Below are 22,180 nucleotides of genomic sequence, written 5' to 3'. Positions count from 1 at the left end.
AAACAATGACACCATGTAAAGAATCAGTAAGGACAGCACTGCAAACCTATCTGTCCCTTGAATGCATGCTTGACTTTCCCTTGGACATACGCTTTGATTTCTTCTTGTTTAGTTCCACCCTAGAAATATGCTACTTGGGGAGTTAATTTAATCTCTCTCTGCAGTGCTAACACATAGCAAAACAAATAGAATATAAAACATCTGTTACAGTTATTTCGAAGAAGAAAAGCTTATTTCAATAAAGCACATCTTTAAAATTGCCAAAAGGAGCAATAATGGGTATGGAGCTCAGGGTTATGAAATACAGAATGCCGCTTGCAGCTCTGTCTGTAATAGAGGCAGCTGACTTTTGGGAGCCAGGAATACGTTCATCAATGAAGGCACGGAAGCATGAATGGTACTAATGGTAAGTACACAGCTTAATGTACTCAGATTGTCAGTTTTGGTGATTCCCTGGGTCTGATATTTGGAACTATTGTGCCTTGGTCTTTCAGACCTTAAAGACTACAATTAAACTGCAAAACACACGCAGAAACCTTGCAGCATTTTTACTGATTTCAGTCAGTGAGGACATGGTAATTAAGCCATCACGACATCTTGGAGTCCCATCTGCCCCTCAGAGCCCCTTTGCATTCATTACTTTTTCTGAAGCTCTTTACTGTGGGCCAAGCCCTGTAGGTTGCTTCACACCCCAACACTTCTGATGTCAGATCGTCTTGATTTTTGACAAGCAAAAGGTGCTTTTCAGAATTCCAGGCTGTGGTCTTCGAGTTTAATAAACACACATGAATGAAGTTCATCTAAATCCATTTTTAAAATAGTTCTTCTTTTTTTTCAGAGATAATTTTTATTTTAAGCACAGTTGCCTTCCTCAGGGAGCCTTCCTTTAGTGTTGCCAGATTGACAAAATGCTCACAGTTAGGGTTTTTTTCATAGTGCTCTATCTGATAAATACTATGACAACTTTAATTTTTCTTTAATATAAAAAATATTGAGGTGGAGAGGGTTTTTTCCCCTGGTTTTAATGCATTACCCTACAATAGTCCCCCCTGGATATCTGGTATTTTAGTTCATACTCAGCAGCTGGACAGCTCCAAAAATAAATGTGATTCTGGTGTGTTCTGATTTCCCACTCTCTGTCACACAGCTGCACCGGCGACTTCTCTGCCTTTGCTAAATGACTGACTTCTGCTATCCATTCACTTCAGGGCCTCTGTGGTGGTCAGCTGAAAGGTGTAAGCTTTTCTCGGGCTTCAGGCTCCACTGAAATGAGTCTGAGAATGACACTTACTGTAGGTAGATATATACTAAGTGATAGTAAGTATTTACAAATAGCACATAGTTTTGCATTATTCCTAATCAACTAAGTCTAAGATTTTCACTAAGAATGATGGATTCTTTAGGAACCCCTGCTGAAGTCATTCCCATAAGATCCAATTCTGTAGCTCTTATTCAAGAAAGTACTTCTTATTTGTGCAAGTTTTTTTACTGATTATCACAAGAATTATTCACATGAATAAAGGAACTTTTTATAATAGATCATGAAGTGCTCCGAAAAAAACCAAATCATGTAACTCAGTACTGGCAGGTACTGTCCTTCAGGAATTGGGATTGGGACTTCTCATTCTACTTTCTACAATGCTCAAATTTCAGAGCAGTTTGTTTGTCTGATGGATTTGCTCATTACAAGAATTTCACTGCACAGCACTGATGGCTGGTTATAAAACAGGCTTCATGACACTGTTCTCCACATCCACTGGTAAATTAATTCACTGATTCATGGCATGGAATTGGAAAGAAAGTAAGCTAGGTCTTTCTGTCATCCAGCATTTGACTGTGAAATGTTGTTGCTGATGCAAATGCATACTTAATCTTGTTTAATACAATTTAATAAGAAGTAGGTCAGGAAAAAAAACAAACAAACCAGCACTTGTTTCCAAATCATTTAGTAGGAGGAAAAAAGCATTTTAGCTGAGTTACAGTATACTTAAACTGGTTTAACTGCATGGTTTCCTGCAAGAGAGGCATTTTTTCCCATCCCAGGGAAAGAATTTCTACGTGGGCAGGTTCCCATGGTATTGATGAATCTGATCCTCTCCTCCTTATTGTGTCTCTAGTTGTTCACAATGGTTTGAACTAATTGGAGAGTGGATGTAAATCTCTCTTCAGTCTACACCCATTCATCACTCACTCTGACGAAAACCCCTTTGGTAGAAGGCAGTGAAGTATTAGACAGAGATACTGAAATTTACTGAAATTGCCAAACTCAGTGTCCTGATAGCAGAAATGCTAGCTTATCAGGAACTCTGCAGTAGATGTGATAATTTTCTCTGCTGGTTTCAAAGGCAGTCAAGTATCAGGTAAGACTGGACGGGAGAGAAGCAGGCTGGAAACATCGGCATAATTCAGAATATGTGGGTTGCCATTCTGCAGGAATTCTCACTTAGAAGATGCTGTATACATAGCAAACTGCAGGTCCTCCATGCTTAAAGGAATAACAATAATTTTACATTTCTGCGATCCAGAAGCTAGAAGGTACTTTGGGGATGGGGTGGCTATAAGGAAGAAATGAAACACAGTCTTGATTCTTAATGGATGACCTCACATTTTTTCAACTGCTTTTTTCTTCTCTGTAGTACATGCGGTGAATTAGGGCATGGACTTATTTGGATCGTATATAAACTTCATGAGTCCAAGATCCAGCTATTTGAAACTCAACAGGCTGATGACTTGGCTCAACACCCTGGTTTTCTTTGATTTGGCACCTCAATGGCCACAGGTCTCTCCAACCAATGGCATTTTCTCTTAGCTTTTTTTCTTTTTTTTTAACCTGCATTCAGTGACAATGAAAATCTGGTTTGATAAAATGACATCAGGGAAAGGATGGATTCCAGGAAGAAAAGCAAAGCAAAGGAACCCAAGTCCTCTGTGGCTTCCGAACTCTGACTTCAACAGAGCGTTCCCTTGTGAGTCATAGAAAAAGGTCTGTATCTCTGCATCCCATTGTGCATCCCTAGCTATTTTGTAGGCTAAAGGCTTTGGGTCAGACTGCTACTAGTCAGAGAAGTGGAAGCCAGAGGCAAACAACACAGAAGACTGAGCTACAACTCGTATCAAGAAGAGATAAAGGGGAGTGTAGCAGACTAATACAACTGGAAACAATGCTTAGGAATAAAAAGGTGCAGTGCATGATACTGAAAGCCTAGTGACATAGATTTAAGTCATGTCCCAGTCAAAACCCTCCCCACCTTTCCCTCTTTCTCTTAAATCACTTAAATCCTCCTTTGTCTGTATTTATCCCCTGAAAATGGGGATAATAGATCACAGGGAGGTTGTAGGGTTAAAATCCCATAATGGACTGTGTTGAAATATTACTTTAATTACGTCCATATAGGGTCCTATACAGGATTTGTGTGTGGCGCAGGAAGACGCAAGCAAGGTAATAGAGAAGGTGGAGCCAGGCTCTCTTTGTCTTCGAAGGATTCAGATGGTGGAGTGAAACTGGACACTGCATGCGTTCAAAGGCAGCTGATCTGCTTTTACCAAGATCAAGAAAAAAGGAATCCAGCAGAGACTGTCAAAAGTGCAATCCTTTTGCTGCTACCATGTGGTTTCTTTTCACATTTCTCTCCTACGTAACAAGGTCTGTAGTTTAGAGCCACAGTTTGGCCCTGTTACTAAACAGAAAATATTTAGCCTCCCTCATTCATCTGAGATTCTTTCATCTGAACAACTATGAGTACCTTTCTTTTATCTCCTTTCCAGTTTCCTTAGCAACATGCAAGGACACTCCAGAGAAGCAGTGTCAGGCAACACCTTCAGCCTAGGCTTTCATGAAGCTTTCTAACCTTGACCAGCTCTGATGAGCAGTTTAATAGCGGGCAATTTCATGCATACTATCTCACATACGCTTTTGTCCCCCCACAATGAGATATTACAGAAAGCAACTCAGCCTGTATTCTGCCACTACTTCCTCAGCAAGAAGAGAGCTTCATTACGTACTAACGAGGTTTGCAGTTATCACACTGAGTCTCTGAAGTACAGCATCTCCTTATGCTCAGTCAGTAATCCCCTACCTAGAGAGCCCCTTGTTGTAAGGGCTGTCTTTGAGTGCCCAGTGCCGTGTAACCAAATGTAAGCAAAGATCCAGATTGTAATGGCATTTCTTGCCAGTTTGAAGCAATAAGGTGCCATTTATTGGCAAGCCAATGTGTTTTGCTGCATTGCTGCTATCTCCCTGCTTACCAGACATCCACAGTGCAATTGGAAACTAATTGGAACCAAGGAAATTAGTGGACGTTCAACAGGAATCTTCACAACAATCCTTGTAATCCTGTTTGCATTCTATTGTGCTGGTCCATCTGCCATCCCCGGCTTCCTGAAATCAATGGCTAAATCTATAGCTAAAATCAATAGTGAGCAATCACCCCAGCAATTTTTAGGTAGCTATTGGGAAGACGGCCAAAAATCCCATTAGGCATGTTAAGAACACTTTCCTTTCCCTGAGTCATCAAAATTAATATAACGAGTGGATATGCTTCTAAAAGCATTAGTGTAACTAACTCGAAGTTGTTTGACCATCTCTGCACAGACGTTCTTAGATGGAATTAACAAATGCCGGATTTCCATTTTCTCTGGCCCACATGAAAAAATGCTGCACTTCTCCACCTGCAAAACTGAACGATTTTTTTACACGAAAGTAGGAAGTAACAGATGGAAAAACCACAAAAGGATTACGGTTTGAAGAACAACAAAGATCTCCTGCTTAATAACTTTCTATGAAGATTTATTTCACATAGATTAAATAAAGTAGAAATTATACCTCATCGTTGCTTAACAGCAACCCGCTTTCTCCTGTAGGGGCATGGTATGAATTTCCAGACAAGCACTGACAGCTACTACCAGGCTCCGGTCAGTAGTCTGATCAAATTGACCTGGTAACAGCTTCCTGTGCATGTGAAATGCTGTAGCTCCTTTTTTTTCCCACTCTTCTAATTCACATGTCATTGCTCTAATTCTGTACCTATATACCAGATGTACAGTGCACTGGAGCTAATCTACCAGGGAAACCGAGGGTACCGTCTAAGACACAAACAGCAATTATTTCAAGAAATCTAGCCACTACAGGTATTGCATGGTCCCTTTTATCATGTAACGATAAGGAGCAATATGAATATGTATTCAACCAGCTGTGTGTATATACAAATGTATCCGCCACTTGATATCTGAAGATTTGCCAGTATTTAACATATTTCCTCTCCACTCCTGTGAAGTTAGAGTAAGTGGGGAAGACAGACATTGAATCCCTCAAGGTGACACTGAAAGACTACAGCAGAAGGAGGAGATTTCACCTGGCCACTGCCAGGTCCTGGCTACTGATCTAGGTCCAGCTAAGCAATTTATTAAAACATCACTGAAGGAAAAGGAAGCTCTTAAAAGACAACATTGTGAAACTAAAGCAAAGAAAGTGTACTCGCAATATGAAGGTGCTTCCAGAACTGGCTATCACCATTTTATTTACCTTGAGCAACTACTTTTATGTGCATTTCCCATCCTGCCTCACACCACTTTGTCCCGTGTTAATTCTGTTTGCAGACCTGTCCAAAGGCAAACAGACAGAATAACTTCTACCTGCTTATATTGCTCTGTCTCTTCCCTGGTCACACCTCTCCCATACAACACTGTTTCAGACTGTTTGTCCAGCTCTCCTCTGCCTCTCATGGCTGGAATCTCCTTTTTTTCCTGCTTTGCTGCCCAAACTAGTGTCTCTTTCTTTGCCCAATCCATGTAATAATGGACTTCGGCTGCATTGTGGGAAATTTAGGTTAATCATTAGGAAATATTTTGTAGTAGTGAATATAACTAAATTCCAGAATGAACTGCTTCCGGAGCCTGCGGAAAGGTTCAGGTAAAGATGATCCTATCTTGGCACATGATGATGATGGGCAACCTCTCATAGTCCCTGCAATCCCAAGATCTATTTTTCCCCTTCCACATCTTCTCAAACCACAGGGATGATTTTGGCTTGGCTGCTAAGCTGCTTACAAGACAATTCACTGCCATAGGATGTTTTGGACGCAGAAGGATAAACAGGATTAAAAAGAAAACAAAATTTCTTTTGTTTCTTGTGAGATTCTTATTCTGGTTTTGTCCTCTTCTTATACTGCTAGCATGTGAACACTGGCAGAAGGAGGCTACCAGGGTAGAGAAGGTGCCACGGTGAGATCCTGCGTGGCTGTTCTTACATCTAAGTGATTTGGGACCACACATTCCAATTTAAGACCCTGGTCTTCACTTCAGAATGACAGAAAATAAAGGCAGGAAAGGAAAAAAACCAACAGTGGGTCATCGAGTCTATCCTTACATTAACTCAAGGGAGGCTGAGATAGAAGGAAGGTGGTGAGACAGTGGTTGGATGCCATAATAAGAGCAGTCATCAAATTGCATTATAGATTTGTGCTGAAGGGACACACACTGGAAGTTACCTGCTGAGAAGTGTTGATAGTTTTTTTCTTGAGAAATAGATGAAGAAAGGCAAGTTCAAAGTCTAGACCTCCCTTCACTCTATCTGGGTTGATGAGAAGTGAGCCAGGACATGCTAAGGTAGGCTCCTAGACAAAACTGATCATAATCTATCTGAGCAGGGTTCTCAGTCTTGAGAGGCAAAACTCATCCATATGCAACACTACAGAAGAGCCTTCTTTAGGCAAACCAAAATGTTTACATTCTCTATCTTTGGCAGCTGATTCCTGTTACAGCAGTTTGTCTATCACACACAAGTGTGAAGTGGCAGGCAAGAAGGCTGAGACTGCTAATGGACTGATGCTTGTTCCCTTCCTGACAGGATTTTTAGGAGGCATGGCAAGCATATATGGATACCAAGGGAACTTTTGCAGGTGAGACAATCACGACAAGCTACTTCATTTTAGCTTCAGGCTCCAGGCAAAGGAGGCAGTGTGAAAAAGCAGAGTGAGAAAGGGAGCTGGTAATCCACAACCAAAATGATGGCCATTTTTCAAAAGATAGCTATGATGGTTTGCTCACATTTTTATGCCCATGACACACAGGAGAAAAAGATATTGTCTCAGAAGATCAGAGTAAAAAAGAAAAAGTTTGATAAGGGAAGTGCTATTTTTCACTGGGGGCAGAAAACACTGAACTGGAAGGTGTGACTGGGTAAGAGCTCTCCAGGGCATACAATTCAAGAAATGTTTCAGGTGAAATTCCATCTGCCCATCTCTGCCTCTTACCCCCTCTTCCAGCTCCCAAACTGACTTTAAAGAATGAAATGTGAAAGGATTATAAAATTACTCTGCAATTATCTACTGAATGTACAAAGAACATTTCACAGGTCTCTTCTCCCTATCAGAACAAAGAGGGAAACTTAAAATAATATTAGCACAAAAGGTCCCTCATAGCAGAGATGGTGATTTTTTTCAAATCTGTGATGGGGAGTGGAAGGGAACTTCGACCTGATTTGTAAGAAACCCACTTTTTTGTGTTGATGATTGTTGTTTCAAATCAATGTTGTTCCCTTAGAGCTGCTCCATCTCCTCTTTGGCATTCAAAACAGGCTGGAACCTCTTAGAGTCACATGCAAGCTTTTGATAAAAAAGACAGCAAGGATGCAAACTGAAGCTGAGTCGTTGCTGTTAAACAGTACTTCAGAGATTGGAAGGACTTGGGGATGTATTAACAGGCGACATTCATATATGCTGAAGACTACAGATATTGACTATTAATAAATGAGCCAATGGTGATTCTGTATGCGAAGAGTCTGCAGTATTAGTTCAGCGTTGAGCATATACGTAACCCCATTTTTGTGACATCAGAAACCCCCTTTAATATCTAGGGCTAATTGCTTCTTTTCCTGGTAGCCTCACAAGGAAGCAGAAGATTGACAGCTTGCTGCATTAATGTCAACTCTGCTGCTTCCATCCTGCACCACTGACTTAGCAGAGGTCCTTCGTCTCTACCCCTGCCCTTTCTCACCTTTCAAAATCACCAGCCTGTCATCTGTCCACACGTCATTAATAGCAAAAACTATAATGCTGGAGAATTATCCATTCTAACTAGACAAGTATATATGAAGAAGCTGTTTGGCATAAAGGCCATCTTTATGTCCTGGACCTGTCAAGTACTCATCATAGTTCATAACCAGGGCTTTTTGGCGCTGCAGTGCAAATAAACACATAAAATGACAGGCGTGCTACTGCAGAGGACAGGCAGCTTGCGTGAAAAGAATACAGGTATCCTCCCAAGTCATTTCAAGAACAAATTACTACCAATAGTAGCCTACAAGACAGCTTTACTGAAGGAAATAATTTTTCTGAAGACACTGTCTACTTATGAAATCTTTCTTGCCAATCTCAATGTTCCGAATAAACTGCTCCAAACCTCATCATAGTATTTTCTCTGGAATCAGTTAGTCAGATTGTCCTTTTCAGGCTACCAAATGCTAATGTCCAACCACACTGTGCCCTCTAATAGGCAATGGGCACAGAACAATTGCCTGTCAGAAAGACAAATAGAACTGATTGGATGCCTGGTTATAAGTAATTAATTATAGATGGGATATCATCCATAAAGGAATAGGACATTCTATCATTTCTCTTTTAATATACAAGCTGAAATACAACCTGAGTCTTTAATTGGTGTCCACTAGTAGTAGGTATGTCAGATAGAAATGTCATTCAACTTTTCCTTCATTAAAAATTCCCCAAAATGTTTTCTGGGAGCCTTCTGAAACTGTGTTCTCCTAAATCCACTAGATTGCATTTGGAGACTGACCAGGGAATCCACATGAACGTGCAGATCACAGACATGACCAAACTAGAGGACACTTTTATTTCTAAACCATTAATGGAAGTATTGGATTTAACTTTGATTTGAATAAACGTATCTAATTTTAGACATGCATACAGGTATGACGATAAGATTATATTGTCAGCTTGATAAAGCTTACTCTCTGCTGTATGTATTTTCTTTGTAATCATAAAGAAGCAGCAAACATTTTTCTCCCCCATAACTGCTACAAGATGTCTATGAAAGAATTTCATTCCGTAAAGAACCCAATTATATATATATCTCACATGTATTATAGCTTTGGAAAGAATAGTGCTGTTGCTTGTTAATTTCTAAAAGTCATTAAATTGCACATTATTTTAATTAAACAAAGTAATCTAACAGGCACTGCAGATGTGACGGGTATGCATTTGAAAACTTTATAGTTCTTCATTCTGCACACTCACGCCAGAAATGACAAGAATCTGGTGAATAGCACAACCCAGATGATACAGATCAATAAAGAAGCTTTTTATGAGCAGCCACTGCAGCAAACAGGCACAATGGAGGCATAAGACTATAAAATTATTTTTTCTTTGAGGGTACAGTTGAGTTTAAAAAAGTGAAACAGGCAAGAGCCATTTTTACTAAGAAATTGTGAAAATCAGAAGTGCAAATGAAGGTTTTGGTTTTAACCAAAGGACAGAAGCAACATCAGAGTGTTTGTGGAGTGTTTTACCAACCAAGCTGTGTTAATATCTCCAGTCTTTTCTGAGCATTGCCACACATATTCAAGACTGTATAAATGGCTAAGTGACTCCTAAAATGTGGAATTCTTTGAAATGAAATGTGGTGAATATTTGAGACTATTTGGTAGTATAGTCCAAAAAAAGATGTATGGGAAGAAGAGCTCCTCCACTACTATATATTTGCCCATCCAATGTTCATCAGTGTGGTAAGCGCCTTAAAAAAAATTGTAAAACTCCATATTGACAGGCTACAAAGTAACTGCTTCACTTCTGTTCTCCCTTGTGTATATATGGATCTCCTCTTGTATTCTCGTAGACATGTCTCTGCGTTCCCCCTGTTGTCCGGTTCTTCTCCTCGCCAGCAGAGGAGTGTTGAGGAATGCCTTTTGCAGCACTCCCACTCTCTCCCTAATGGTCCAGAATTATCAGCTTCCAAGAGCAATGCAGCTCTGCCACTACTGCTGGCAGAGGGAGGTAGTCGCTGAGACAGGTAGTGCCAATTATTGACAGCTTTTAAAAAATCAAGGTCATACACTTGAACTTGACTTGGGGGCTTATTCAATCATCAGCCAATGAAAAACAGAAGAATTAAGCAAAACTAGAGCACTGTGGTTTTTCTGACTTCTGCTGATGAGCAAGTGAGCTACGTTACCCTACGTTACCTACTGCCTACACGGTGCACGGTCATACACGATTATGGTCATACACCATTACCTCTCTACTGAAGGTAGAAAAGTTTCACAAAGTTTCATCTTACAGATACTCAGCATACCTGATGGATAAAGGCTAGAGAAAGCTGTTGAGAGAGACAGCATTTGAGGACTTTTTGAGCTTGAATCTCACTCCTTACACTGATCATTCAACTTTATTCAATGCTTCCTCAGGAATATTACAAGAATGTAATTATTGGAACTGAAGGGAAGAGAACTCCTCTTTCATGGGTGACTGCAATATTTTGAGATCTGATTTCACTTGTATGTCAAAGCTCCAAGGCAGTCTCTTATATCAGCTTTTCTAGACTTGCTCTTCAATTCCCAGTTTTGAGTACACTAGAAAAGGAAGTCAACAAGAAACCAAACTGCCTAATCAATGTGTCCTGTTAAAACAGCCCACTTTCAAACTTCCTACGTGTAGAGTATTAAATCTGTAAGATACTAGCTTTGGCTATTATGTACTTTGCATTGTGCTAGCACTATTTATTTTATTCTCCTTTCTACTACTTTAAAAATGGTGTGTATATATTGTGCAGAGCTATGAAGAAACAAAACCAAAACTTCAGAAGGGACCACTATGGACAAAGTATTTCCTGTAGGATAAAGAAAGCATTGTGAATATGCTTAAAATATAAACATAAAACTCAGTTAAGGCAAGAGAAAAACATACCTGTGAAAAGCCAATCACCTCTCCATTGTCATCAAGCACGTTAAAATTAATGATTGGACCTTGGACATCAGGATTGCTGAAATCTGTATCGCTGTAAATACGTACTACAGGAGCCCCATTGGCATATTTTAAGGCAGACAGCACAGTATAGGTGTAGTGAGCTAATGCAAAGGTATGCTGTTTTATTTTCTCCATTCCACCTAAAAAAGAAAAGTGCATGTACATGTCAGATCCTTTATTTTTATGGAAATGTAAAAAAAGGATGATTTTTCAGAATGGTGTAGCTGGGAGGTAACTAGCACAAAATTGGTAGTTTTGGTTCCTTTAAATGAATATAAAATTTGCAAAAGTTTCTTTCCTCATACAAAAGCTTCAGAAGTACTGTTCCACCAAGGATTTATCTACAATTAATCTACTGTAGAAATCTGAAGTTACACTGAAAGGGATTCACGCGCATTACAACATTGATAGTTCCAGCCTAGACATATCAGTAAGACGTTCTGGCACAATTAATTTGAAAAGCAAGTTTTGCTCCAGATTTGGCTCTGGAGATCATGGGAATGAGGCATCAATTCTAGCACAGCACAGAAGGCAAATTGCTATGTCTAAGATAAAATAAAAATAATAAAATTCTAAATGAAATTACAAAATACAAGTGTTAGTCTACAAGGAATTTACTTGAATGCTGAAGAAATATTCTTCCAAGCCTGCTCTTCTTTTTGCAGAAGAAAAAGAAAGAGGATGTTGTGAACGCCTCATTGACTACACCCATGCAATCTATTTGCTCCAGAGAAGCTTTGCAGAGAAGTTTTCACAGAACTTGGCTCGGAAAAAGCTTAAAGAGGAAATATGTTGTCTTTCTTGGCTTTTTTTTTTTTTTGCTACACTAAGGAGTTTGGAAAAGAGGACTGCAGAGATTTCCTGACAGAGGGAGACCTCTTCTACATCTCTGCTTTCTGAGAGGAGGTTGTGTCTCTGTTAGATGTCCCTATCGAAATGGCTTCTCATTCTTGTGCTCAGAGGATATGCCATAGGATGATATACCATGGTCACCTATGGCTTTGGGGATATTTTGATTCTCTGCAGGAAGCTAAAACATAAGCGTCAGATAGATACAAAACCAGCCATTTCAGTCAAAGGAGAACATACGTAACCTGAAATGTATAGTTTGTGATATTCACTGGGATAAACTGCTGACAGGAGACAAGTAACTGGGTATGACAATAAATACAGTATGAGAAAAGGAATAACCCTAACCCTAACCAAACAGTAATTTATCACGTGGAACAAGAAAAGTACAAGTAATCTTCAAAGTAGAAACTGAAAACCTATGAATTTGCATCTTTATGGAAGACAATTAGATGATAACAATATGATGTCAAAGTATTGTAAGAAACACAGAGAGATACCTGAAGGCTAAGAGCATGTTTAAACCAGATCAAATCTCCACTGGAGACAGCTGGAGTTTTGGCTGAAAATCCAAAGTGGTTTCGATTATGTATACTATGCATTGCATTATGGTGGGCGTACATCATGTGGGAAAAAAAAAGGAAAGTATAATTTCCTCAAAAGCCTCTTTAAGTAGAACAGTCTTTTTCTGCCTGGGTTTTAGACCCAGAGTATTTTCTGTAATGTTGAGTATCTTATTTGAGGTACATGAGCATTTCTGTAACTAAAAAGATGTTTGACATTTTCTTTTGCTTTCTTTTTTTAAACTGCGTAACTATGAATTTTACACTTCTGCGCATACCATTTTTATATCTGAGTATCTGGAAACTTCTACAGTCTGATATAACTGCTCTTGGACAGAAATCTTGTGATCTGCTTGTTGACTTTTGTGCCTTTACTCCACAAAAAGACTGTGTAATTTATGAATGTATATAAAGGAAAAAAATAAGATATCTTTCTCCTGACGTACAGAAGAATTACAGTAACTTCTGTTATTTCACTTTTCTTCAAGTTTCTGTATTACGTGCTATCTCCTTTAGATAAGCTAGGAGAGCAGATAGTAAAAACATAGAAACAGATTAGATATAAGGTGGAAGTACATTTTTTGGTGCTAAAGAATAATAAAGAGGAATAAGATATTTAATGAGATACTAACACACAAAGCACTTTCAAGGAACGTTGCCAGAAGCTAATCAGTACAATTTCTAGATGTTAGCCACAGTAAACTTGGCAAGCATCTCTAGAACATTTTGGTCTGAAAGACGATTTGTATTTTCAGAGTCTTTGAGAATAAAAGATTGCCTAGTCAGAGAAGTCCTAGTCATTGTTTGGCAGAAGTTAAGAGTCTTGAAATAGTAAAAAAAAAAAAAAAAAAAAAGAAAAAAAAAAAGTTCTTTCTCAGCATTCGCCAGAAAATAGCTGTCTTAAGAGAACTGACTGCCTTGTCAGCTTCTGAGATGTCTGTAACCTCCTGATTCAGAGCTTTTCCAAATTGGCAGGAATCTTTTAATGGAAGATTAAACTACTGTCCTTGTGTCTTGTTGAAGAAATCTCTTATTCAGAAATTTCAGTCTCTCATTCACAGCAATCATCCTGCTATCATTTCTATATTGTCTTCAGCCATTCTCTTTTAAAGTTGCTTAATCACATTTCCTTGTTCATTAGTGAGAAGCTGATGAGCCTCTTAATTATTTATTCTGACAAATCCAAAAGCAATAGCCTGCAGTTGCTTTGCTGCCCCGTGACTGGAGAGCGGAAGCAGTGTTGCCAGGGTCCCATATTTTTAAGTAGCAGAATAGGTTGTGATTAGGTCTGATGTCACAGAAAACCCTGTGAAACAAATGCCGGCAAACTGAAGTTTGTTCTGACAGAAAAGGGGTATATTCAGAAAATAGTTGTGATTTATTTTTATTTTGCTAAACAAAATGATCTGTCCTGTATCCTGCATAAACCCAGTGCTTACCTCATCTCCCTCTTCCTACTAGGGAAAAGAATATGAGGAAGAGCAAATAAAAACCAGAACAAACCTTTGGTCTCTAACATGATCTAAGGACTTGCGTTATCGCATCTAGTCTCATATTTGGGGTGACAAAAATAAAACTCATTGCTTGACTGAGCCTCTCAGGTAAATGATAAGGTAATCTTCTATATTATGGTTGAATTGGTATTTATTACCTTATTGCATTCCTGCATTTTATCTTCTCTCTATACAGACCTCTGGTTTTATGCCCAGTTCCTTAACCCTGAATACTTGGAGACTCTTCCCTAGGTGCCTATTTGGGGATAAAAGAAGTAGCACACCTTAAGCCTTTTGGAAGACTTACAGCTTGGAAAAATCATCTGTACTTCATCTTGAGAAGGTGCTGGGAAGGACTCAAGTGCCCAGACTCCCTCTCACTATGGATTTTATTCCTTATCACTGCATTTTTTCATTAAGGTGAATTGCACCTAGTTGCTCCTAAAAATTATTTTAAAATGAAGAACAATTTATGTGCTCCGTAATTTGGATCAGAATGAATCTGATGTAGTCTAAATTACACCAGTTGAAGTCTATCTAATAGCATTCACTGTATTTATGTGTGTAGGAACACATTCAGCACAAAGGATGCTCTCATTAATGACTTACTTCTTCCTATGGTAGAAATGTAAGGACTTCCCTGTCAAAAGGGAAACTCCTGCATTTCTGTGAATTAATATTACTTTGTCCCCATGTGTGCGTTTTGACTTTAGATTAAGCCAGACGTGATCATTTAATTCATTCTTCTTCCCAATAGCACCTCATTTTTCACACTATTTGTTGCCACAATGAATGACATATATTTTTGCAGTGGCAAAGTTATTGAGCAGAAGAGATTCACAAAGCAAGCTTGTACTTTTGTGTACAAACCTCCTTGGCAAAGTACTCCAGTAAACCTGTGGAGATGCTGTTAAACCTCATATTGCTGACGTATGTTTGTACACCACATCTTTACAGATTAGCACGATCTCAGACCTACCATCCCATCTTATACTTCTATTTGGGTACTGTTATGGAAACTGATACTGTTCCAGTATGGAAAATTCAGAGTGCCAGTGCACTGCATAACCCAGGGATAAATCCACGTCAGCTCTTCCATAGGAATTGCATGTGTGCATATGCCTATCCATAGAGTCTGTGGGACAGTTCAGTCATCCGGAAGAGAAGGGTAAATTATCTCACATTTACAAGAGGGTTCAAACTATGTGCATTCAACCTATGCGCAACTGTCACCATAGTACTGTAAATCCACTGCTTGCCTTGCCTGGTGATAACTTCCTGTATTTGCATTACCTCCGTCTTATTATCTGCTTGTTATATGCAATATACAGTAAGATTTTTATCTAATCAGAGAAATATGAGATACACAGCTGTCCAATAAGTATTCAGTACAGAATGCTTCTGAGTCAGTATAGACCTGGTTTTGCATTACGTAAATGGCAAACGTAATGGCATACAATCTCCTCTCTAAAACAACCAGGATTTCAGTAGCTCAAATGTTCAAACGTTAGTCCTTCCTGAAAGAACTGTAGACAGATAGGCGTATGTCAACATCTATAAAAGATTTTGAATAAAGACATTAAGATAAAGCAGAGACTGAAATTGAGCCTCTAGGATGAAAGCTCTGGTGCTTAAGGTTTTCAGGCTGTACTCAGAAACCTCTGTAATCTGCATTCAAATACAGTTCTTATCTCTCTTATTATGAGAAATTAAATACTGGAGATAAGGAAGAAGAGAGCCATAAATCAAATATACAGTTATTTTTTGAACTTGCTGTGAAAAAACAACAGAAATAGAGGTTTACGTGAACAAATTCTCTGTTACTCCAGTAAATCCAAACTCACATATATCTTTGGATAAGAAAAAGATCAATGTGATTCATTATTCTTCAGCATTACCTAACAGATAGCAACGAGGCAGAGAAATGATGAGCTGAAATCTCAACAAACTGATCAGCAGGGAGTGACACCAAGATGTAGCCACCTTCTAATAAATCCCAAACAAGACAGATCACCATGTGGGACCTGTGAGTCAATGTGCTAATGAAGCCATGGAACCTGTAAATCCTGTCAAACATTTGGAGTCCTTCCTTCACTTCCTCCAAGAAGCGTACATTAAGATTCATTTCTGGGCTTTTTTTGGTGTTCTTTTATGCATAGAACTGAATGTCTCTGACTGAAGTCTGTCACCTACTTAGTGTTATTCTCCCAAAGAACATCTCTTGAGGATGAACTTGGTAATGGTAGCTTCATATATCTCCTTTGCAAATTTGAGTGCTTTGGCTTAAAACCACATTAAACAATGTATTCTAACCACTGCTATTTTTTAGCAATCCTGCTTCAAACAAAACACTGCAAACACGAAAATGAAATATTCATATGATGATCCAACCCCCTGCCCCCAAAGTGCAACCCTGAGATGTTATAGATACAATACTAGAAGAGCAAATAACGAGAAGAAAATATAATCAACTTAGTAAGAAACCTTGATCACTCATCCTGTGGTAGGGCTCCTACATTTATCAATAAAAATATGAAATATACACGTTCCTGGTGTTTTTTTCCCCCTAAATTATGACAATAGCTGTCCTAAGTCAGACCAAATCTAGCTACTGCCTGCCTCCCAGAGTGAGGAGTAGCAGATGCCTAGAGGAAAAAATATATGAAAAAAATTACGTAACTTCTAAGCAGCTACAATCGTTAGCTTAAAGATGAAATAAACAGAATATAAATTAAAAAAAAAACATGAAAATGAGCTTACAGGATGGCTAACAGCAACTAAACATTACTTTTAAAAACAGAACTAAGGGTATAAGAGCACCTCATGGCACTTAAGCATTAAAATTAATACATTAACACTTCCCTGGAGTCAACAGAAAGGAGCTTTTCTAATGTAATACCATTCCAATATTGGTCATAACCGTTAGCAAATCTAGTTCATTAAAACTCAACATAAAACACTGTAACTGGCTTATCAGCAAATTCATAAAACCATCCGTTGTCCACACTCACAGAAAATGCGTAAGGCATGGACAGATTGCAAACCCCTTATTCACACTGACTCACATGAACAGTCCAATCAACTTGATCTATAAAACACATGTAATAAAAATTGATTTGGGGAACACAAAGTGGGGTGGACCATGACCCTTTCTGCAACTAAGGTGACTGCATTTGTGAGCAAGAAGGGAAAAATCTACGTCCCCAGATGTCATTTGTACTTCCAAAAAAATAATACCTTGCCATGCATAGATTAGAGCAGGCTTCTTTCTGAAGTTGACATAACAAAAAGAATTACATAAAAAGGAAATTTCAGTAATGAAAGTATGTAATTTTTTTTTGTTGAAAAGTACATAGTTTTGTTTAAAAGTACATAGTTAAGTTGCAAGAGTCCATCTCACACGATCAATGTCCAGGTTGAAACTTTAGATGGATTCTTGCAACTTGTTTGTGTACTTTCTGTGTGTCCAAAATGGAGAGCCATGTTACACTCTCAACACTACTAACTCCATGCAGAATTCAATGGGTAATAGGGGGACCTTTTACTCGCTCAACACTAATTCTTTGCATAATAGCTTACATCCTTTTATTCTCCTCCTTCTCCCACACCATCTCAATAGTTTAAGACTGTGGGAAGCAACTGCTTAATCCTCTATTCAGAATGTTATACCAAAATCAAACATGAAACACATATTCGGTGTTTATCTTAATGAACAGAAGACTCTCTGATGCCCCATCTCCCACTTCTTTAGAGCAGCTAACTCAAGCTCTGTTTTCACACAGTGAGGGAAGTTAGGAGTCTTTGTTCTGAATAAAAGGAGCAGCACATTCTGAAAGAAGCAGCTCCTAATTTTCAAACATCATAATGAGGAATACTTCGCCTTTTTTTTTAATTTCTTGGGAGTAGTATAAGAGAGGGGAAGTTGTACGTGCCAGCTGGCTGACTCACTTCTAGTATAACTATTTTAATTACAGGTACAATTCAATTTCAGTTAACTGCTTGTTAGACTGAAAACTATCTAATAATTCAAATAAGCTCCAGGTAAGATACATTTAATTTACTGCTTGCTATTGTTATGAGATTTCTTTTCTGAGCTGGGGGAGGGTGTGTGTGTGTGTGTGTCTGTCCATCCTTTTTTTTTCTTCCATGAGCCCAAGCCATACTCGCAGCAGAGGAAATAATTTCAGGATGACTTTTCAAACCATAAAATCAGCAACATAAAAGATGAATGGGGAGGCTTTCTTAAAAAGGCAGAGTGTTTTGCACACCTCATGGAAGCAGCATTCAAACCTCATCTCCAGACTGCTGGATGACATGAGCCCACAGAGGTTTCTGAGAGAACAACAGAATCATCCCTGAAAGTACGTATTTATAAGATACTCGCATTTTACCTCTAAAGGCTTTATCTCCCAAGGTTTTTCTCAGTCCAGCAGAACACCTTCTGCTTATGATTCTGTCATCTTAAGGACTAAACGCAAGAGAAGCTTGTGCTATAGAAGCACATGAATTCTCCTGGTAGCTGTTAGAAACCTGAATGCAACATACAGGCCTGTTTCCTGCTTTATTATAAAAGTGGCTCTGTCCTTTGTTTAATGGAGCCTGCTATGCACAATTCCTTGAAGCCAGCATGTGAAAGCTTTACTACTGCTTGCTTCCTGGTATTTTCAACTCTCACCAGCTAGACTGCTAATATGAGGCAGAGCATAAAACTCTGTCTCCAAGCTACAGGCATGAGGATTTAGAAAATGTAAGATGGGGCAGTAAGTCTTATGTTTTCAAGTCAGTAAGACTCATTCAGCACTGACTTTGCATGAACACTTATTTATTTATTTACTTATTCGAGTGAGCAACAACTCTCTAATCACTTTAACATAGTAGGAGGAAAACCTTTCTCATCTTCTGCTCAGCCAGAGACTATGATACTTTCATCAGGTCTGCAGTTAAGTACAATTCTTCCCTCAAACAACTTTTCTATAAGACCCAGTCACCGGTGCTACTTGACGGTCTCATAACTTTCTAATGGCTCTGCAGTTTTGTGGGTTGTTTGTTTTTGTTTTCCCCTGAGGGGGGCTGCAGACCAATGGAGAAAAACAACTTGCACAAAAATAAGCTGAATATAATGATAAATCCAAATGTGGTTTTTTTATAGGAGGAAATCTCTCCCTCAGCATCAAGAGAATCCTTTAAAATATCCTGAAAACCCAGCCAGCTTCTTTCCTTTTCTCCCTAAGATGACAGATCCCAATCTAAAGCCTTGCTAGGATATAAATCAGTTCTGTTTCAAAGCTCACTGTGCCCGCATTAGGTGAAGAAGAATGGGTGATCGTGTGCTCAGACCTCACACTTCAGTACCCACTGGTTTGACTCTACCTTCCTACAGGTTTTACATTAGCAATCCTTTTAACATAACATTTTTGGAATCTCTTTGTCAGTGAAACACTTTGGTGCCCAGGGCAGCATATCAATTTGCATTCCAGGTTCTCCCTGCCTGGTAATATTGGTTGGACACCTTCTCTCTTTTTCTCTGAAAATCTCTGAACCAGGGCTGTGGCTGCCAGAGTATGAAGTAGTAGGGATGCTCTATGTCTGCTCTTGTGCAGTCTTTGTATCCCACTCTTTCTAAGGCTCCACAGAACGTGCCCATCACAGCAATACAGGAAATACCACAAGTTCATTTAATTAAACCAAGAAATAAGATACAAAAAAAGAAAAGTTTCCAGACAACAAATTCTAAGGCATGATGTTGACTATTGATGGAACAAGATAAAAATACACTCAATTTTTCCATTCGGTATCTGTAACATTCAGGAATATTGAAAGTTGGTAAAATAAGCTCTAGCCATTACTATTAACAGAACAGTATTTTCCTTAGTGAAATTCTGGATTTATTGATAGTCATAATTTTCTGATAGCCTGAAAGGATGCTTTGCTGTTTGTTTTGCATTCTCAGACTAGGTCTCTGCTGGGTAATGTTATTATAATAATAGCTACCATGGAGGGAACAAACAGTGTCATTCATGAAACAGAGGTAATAAAGCAGCTACAATGAATTATAAAAACTGCTTTGACATTTCCTTGATTTGATGCCTTAATCATAAGGAAGCATGCAGTCAATATTGAAAAGCGCTCAGGATTCTTGGACCTCATCCTAAACTGAATTATACTAGGACTTGTCCCAAGCTTTTTAAACAGGCAAATGTTGTTTTAATAAATATCTACATTAACACTACAAGAGAGACCTTTAGCTAAACATTTCGGGGACCCCTGAATTCTTTAATTTTGTAATTGATTAAAATTAATTTAATCAATCTTCCCCCAAGGTCACAGCATTAACTCTGCTTTACATCGCTCACTGTTCTTTGGAGGACCGAAGGGTGACCTGCTGACACACTTTCCTTCATGTGGCCATCTTTTCTGCCTGGATGTGGCAGGCTCAGATCTCCTGAAGTTCATTGGCGAGGTTGGTGAGACAGTGAGATGCGTGAACACACATAACATTTCACAGATAGTGAAAGGAAAAACTGAGAGCAAAAATGGCTGTTTTGCCACAGTGCTGCACACTCTCAACACACAGGTTTGAGCAACGATGTTACAGCCTCACTCTAACTTCTCAAGAGTTTATTCAATAAAAGTGAGATGCCATTAATTCTTAAAGTACAGCCGTTGCTGTGGCACACTCAACAATAACCTCTGTAAGACAGTACGAGTGTTTTTGTAAGCAGAATGTCCTGCAGTGTTGGCTGGCATAAATCATCTTTTGGCAGGTTGTCATTACATTGCTCATTCTTATGAGCTTCTGAAATCCACTGCACCTAAAATATTGTGTGCTCTCCAAGTCATGGGGGTGAGGAGTTAATAAGATAGTATGGTGGATAAAGACTGAACATCTGTAATTTTGTAAGCACAGGATGGGTATTTTAATCAACTGCAAGTTCAGTGTGCAGGTCTACTAAAAAGAAGACTTGAAGAGAAACCTAAGGCAGAAAATATGAATATTATAAAGTAATTTATTCTAGTTTTTGCTTCCTTCTAAAGACTGTAGGTAGTGTGCTTCAGAAAGAATTAACCACTCTTGGTATTACATCAACTTCAGTAAGCTGTAACACCACAAATCAGTCAGAATCTGTGCTTCAGATTAAGTTCAGAAGAGCTGAAGTATTTCAAGACATGAGCAATTCTTATGTGTAACACTTGCTGTCTCATGCTGCAAATCAAGACCTACTGTAAACTAGAGAACTGCCCCAGAAGACAGACTTAGACGAGGTTAAAAGAAAACACTGATCCGAGCAAGACATTGGTGAAAGATGAATGCTACCAACTCAGAGGGAGCCACCATCAGGGAAGAGAAGCAAGGCAGCACGCATTTAGGAAGCCCTGGCCTTTTCCCACAGCAGCCCATTACACCTGAGCTCTGCAGAAGTGAGGGAAAAAGAGTACGGGCTGCTGCTGTTGTGTCAAGTGAGGGACTTTGCAATTAAGGTATAAACACAAAGATTAAAAATGGCTTAAAAAATCCCATTTTCCCCATTGTTTCCATTTCAGATATTTTTAACAATAGCAAGGCTTTATAGAAAGGAAGGTCCAGCTTAAGGCAGCATTCACAAACTTCCCTTTTCAGGTGAGGAAGAGAAGGCAAGATGGCAGAGGTTCCCTTCCCACCAAGTAGGGATAAAGCTACAACACTCACGAGGGGTGTGGGGGCCCAGATTCACTTATCTCTTCCCTTGAGGGGAAGACTAGAGGCTTCAGACTCTATTTTGTTTACCAGACATAACAATAAAACAATACATTTTACTTCCCTGGTTTCTTTGGAGCTCTCAATTTTTGGAATGCTTTTTCTTACATCCTGACACAATATTACTAAAGTGGTAATATTGGCTACTGCTATTCAGACTGTTCTATGAGATCCATATTTTAAGATGTTAAAGAACACTATCGGGGCTGATGAAGGGAAAAATAAGAAATATAGCTCTTTTCTTGTTTTCTGGTTATTTAGTATTATCTTCCATACACTTTCTTTCTTTGATGCAGCATATTTGCCAAAGACATCTAGAATGCAGAAAGAGGCCCCTTTTATTACTTGATACATGGAAATATTCAGAATATATTGGGGGCTTTACCAAGGAACAAAGAAATTTAAGGAAATACATACACATATAATCCTTCTTACTTTCTTTTTCATTCTTGCCCCACCAATGAAAAGTGCAGTCTTGCTACTATAAATGAAAAGTATGACCATGAAAAGAGCTTCATATTTAAAGCATCATGAAATAAAAATCTTTAGAAATGAATCACAGTA

At 38.8% G+C, this 22,180-nt stretch overlaps 1 protein-coding gene across 1 annotated transcript in view; it reads right to left on the bottom strand.

Moving 5' to 3' along the window:
* The window catches only part of MOCOS (molybdenum cofactor sulfurase), a 233,230-nt gene that overhangs the window by 42,816 nt on the left and 168,234 nt on the right, over positions 1 to 22,180 (bottom strand). The window contains exon 6 of the mRNA XM_076330220.1: positions 10,917 to 11,116. Within this exon, the coding sequence (XP_076186335.1) occupies positions 10,917 to 11,116 (200 nt within the window). The remainder of the gene's footprint in view (positions 1 to 10,916; positions 11,117 to 22,180) is intronic.

This window comes from Aptenodytes patagonicus, chromosome 2 (assembly GCF_965638725.1).
Source record: "Aptenodytes patagonicus chromosome 2, bAptPat1.pri.cur, whole genome shotgun sequence".
Classification (NCBI taxonomy): domain Eukaryota; kingdom Metazoa; phylum Chordata; class Aves; order Sphenisciformes; family Spheniscidae; genus Aptenodytes; species Aptenodytes patagonicus.
This window is presented reverse-complemented; position numbering and strand designations above follow the sequence as displayed.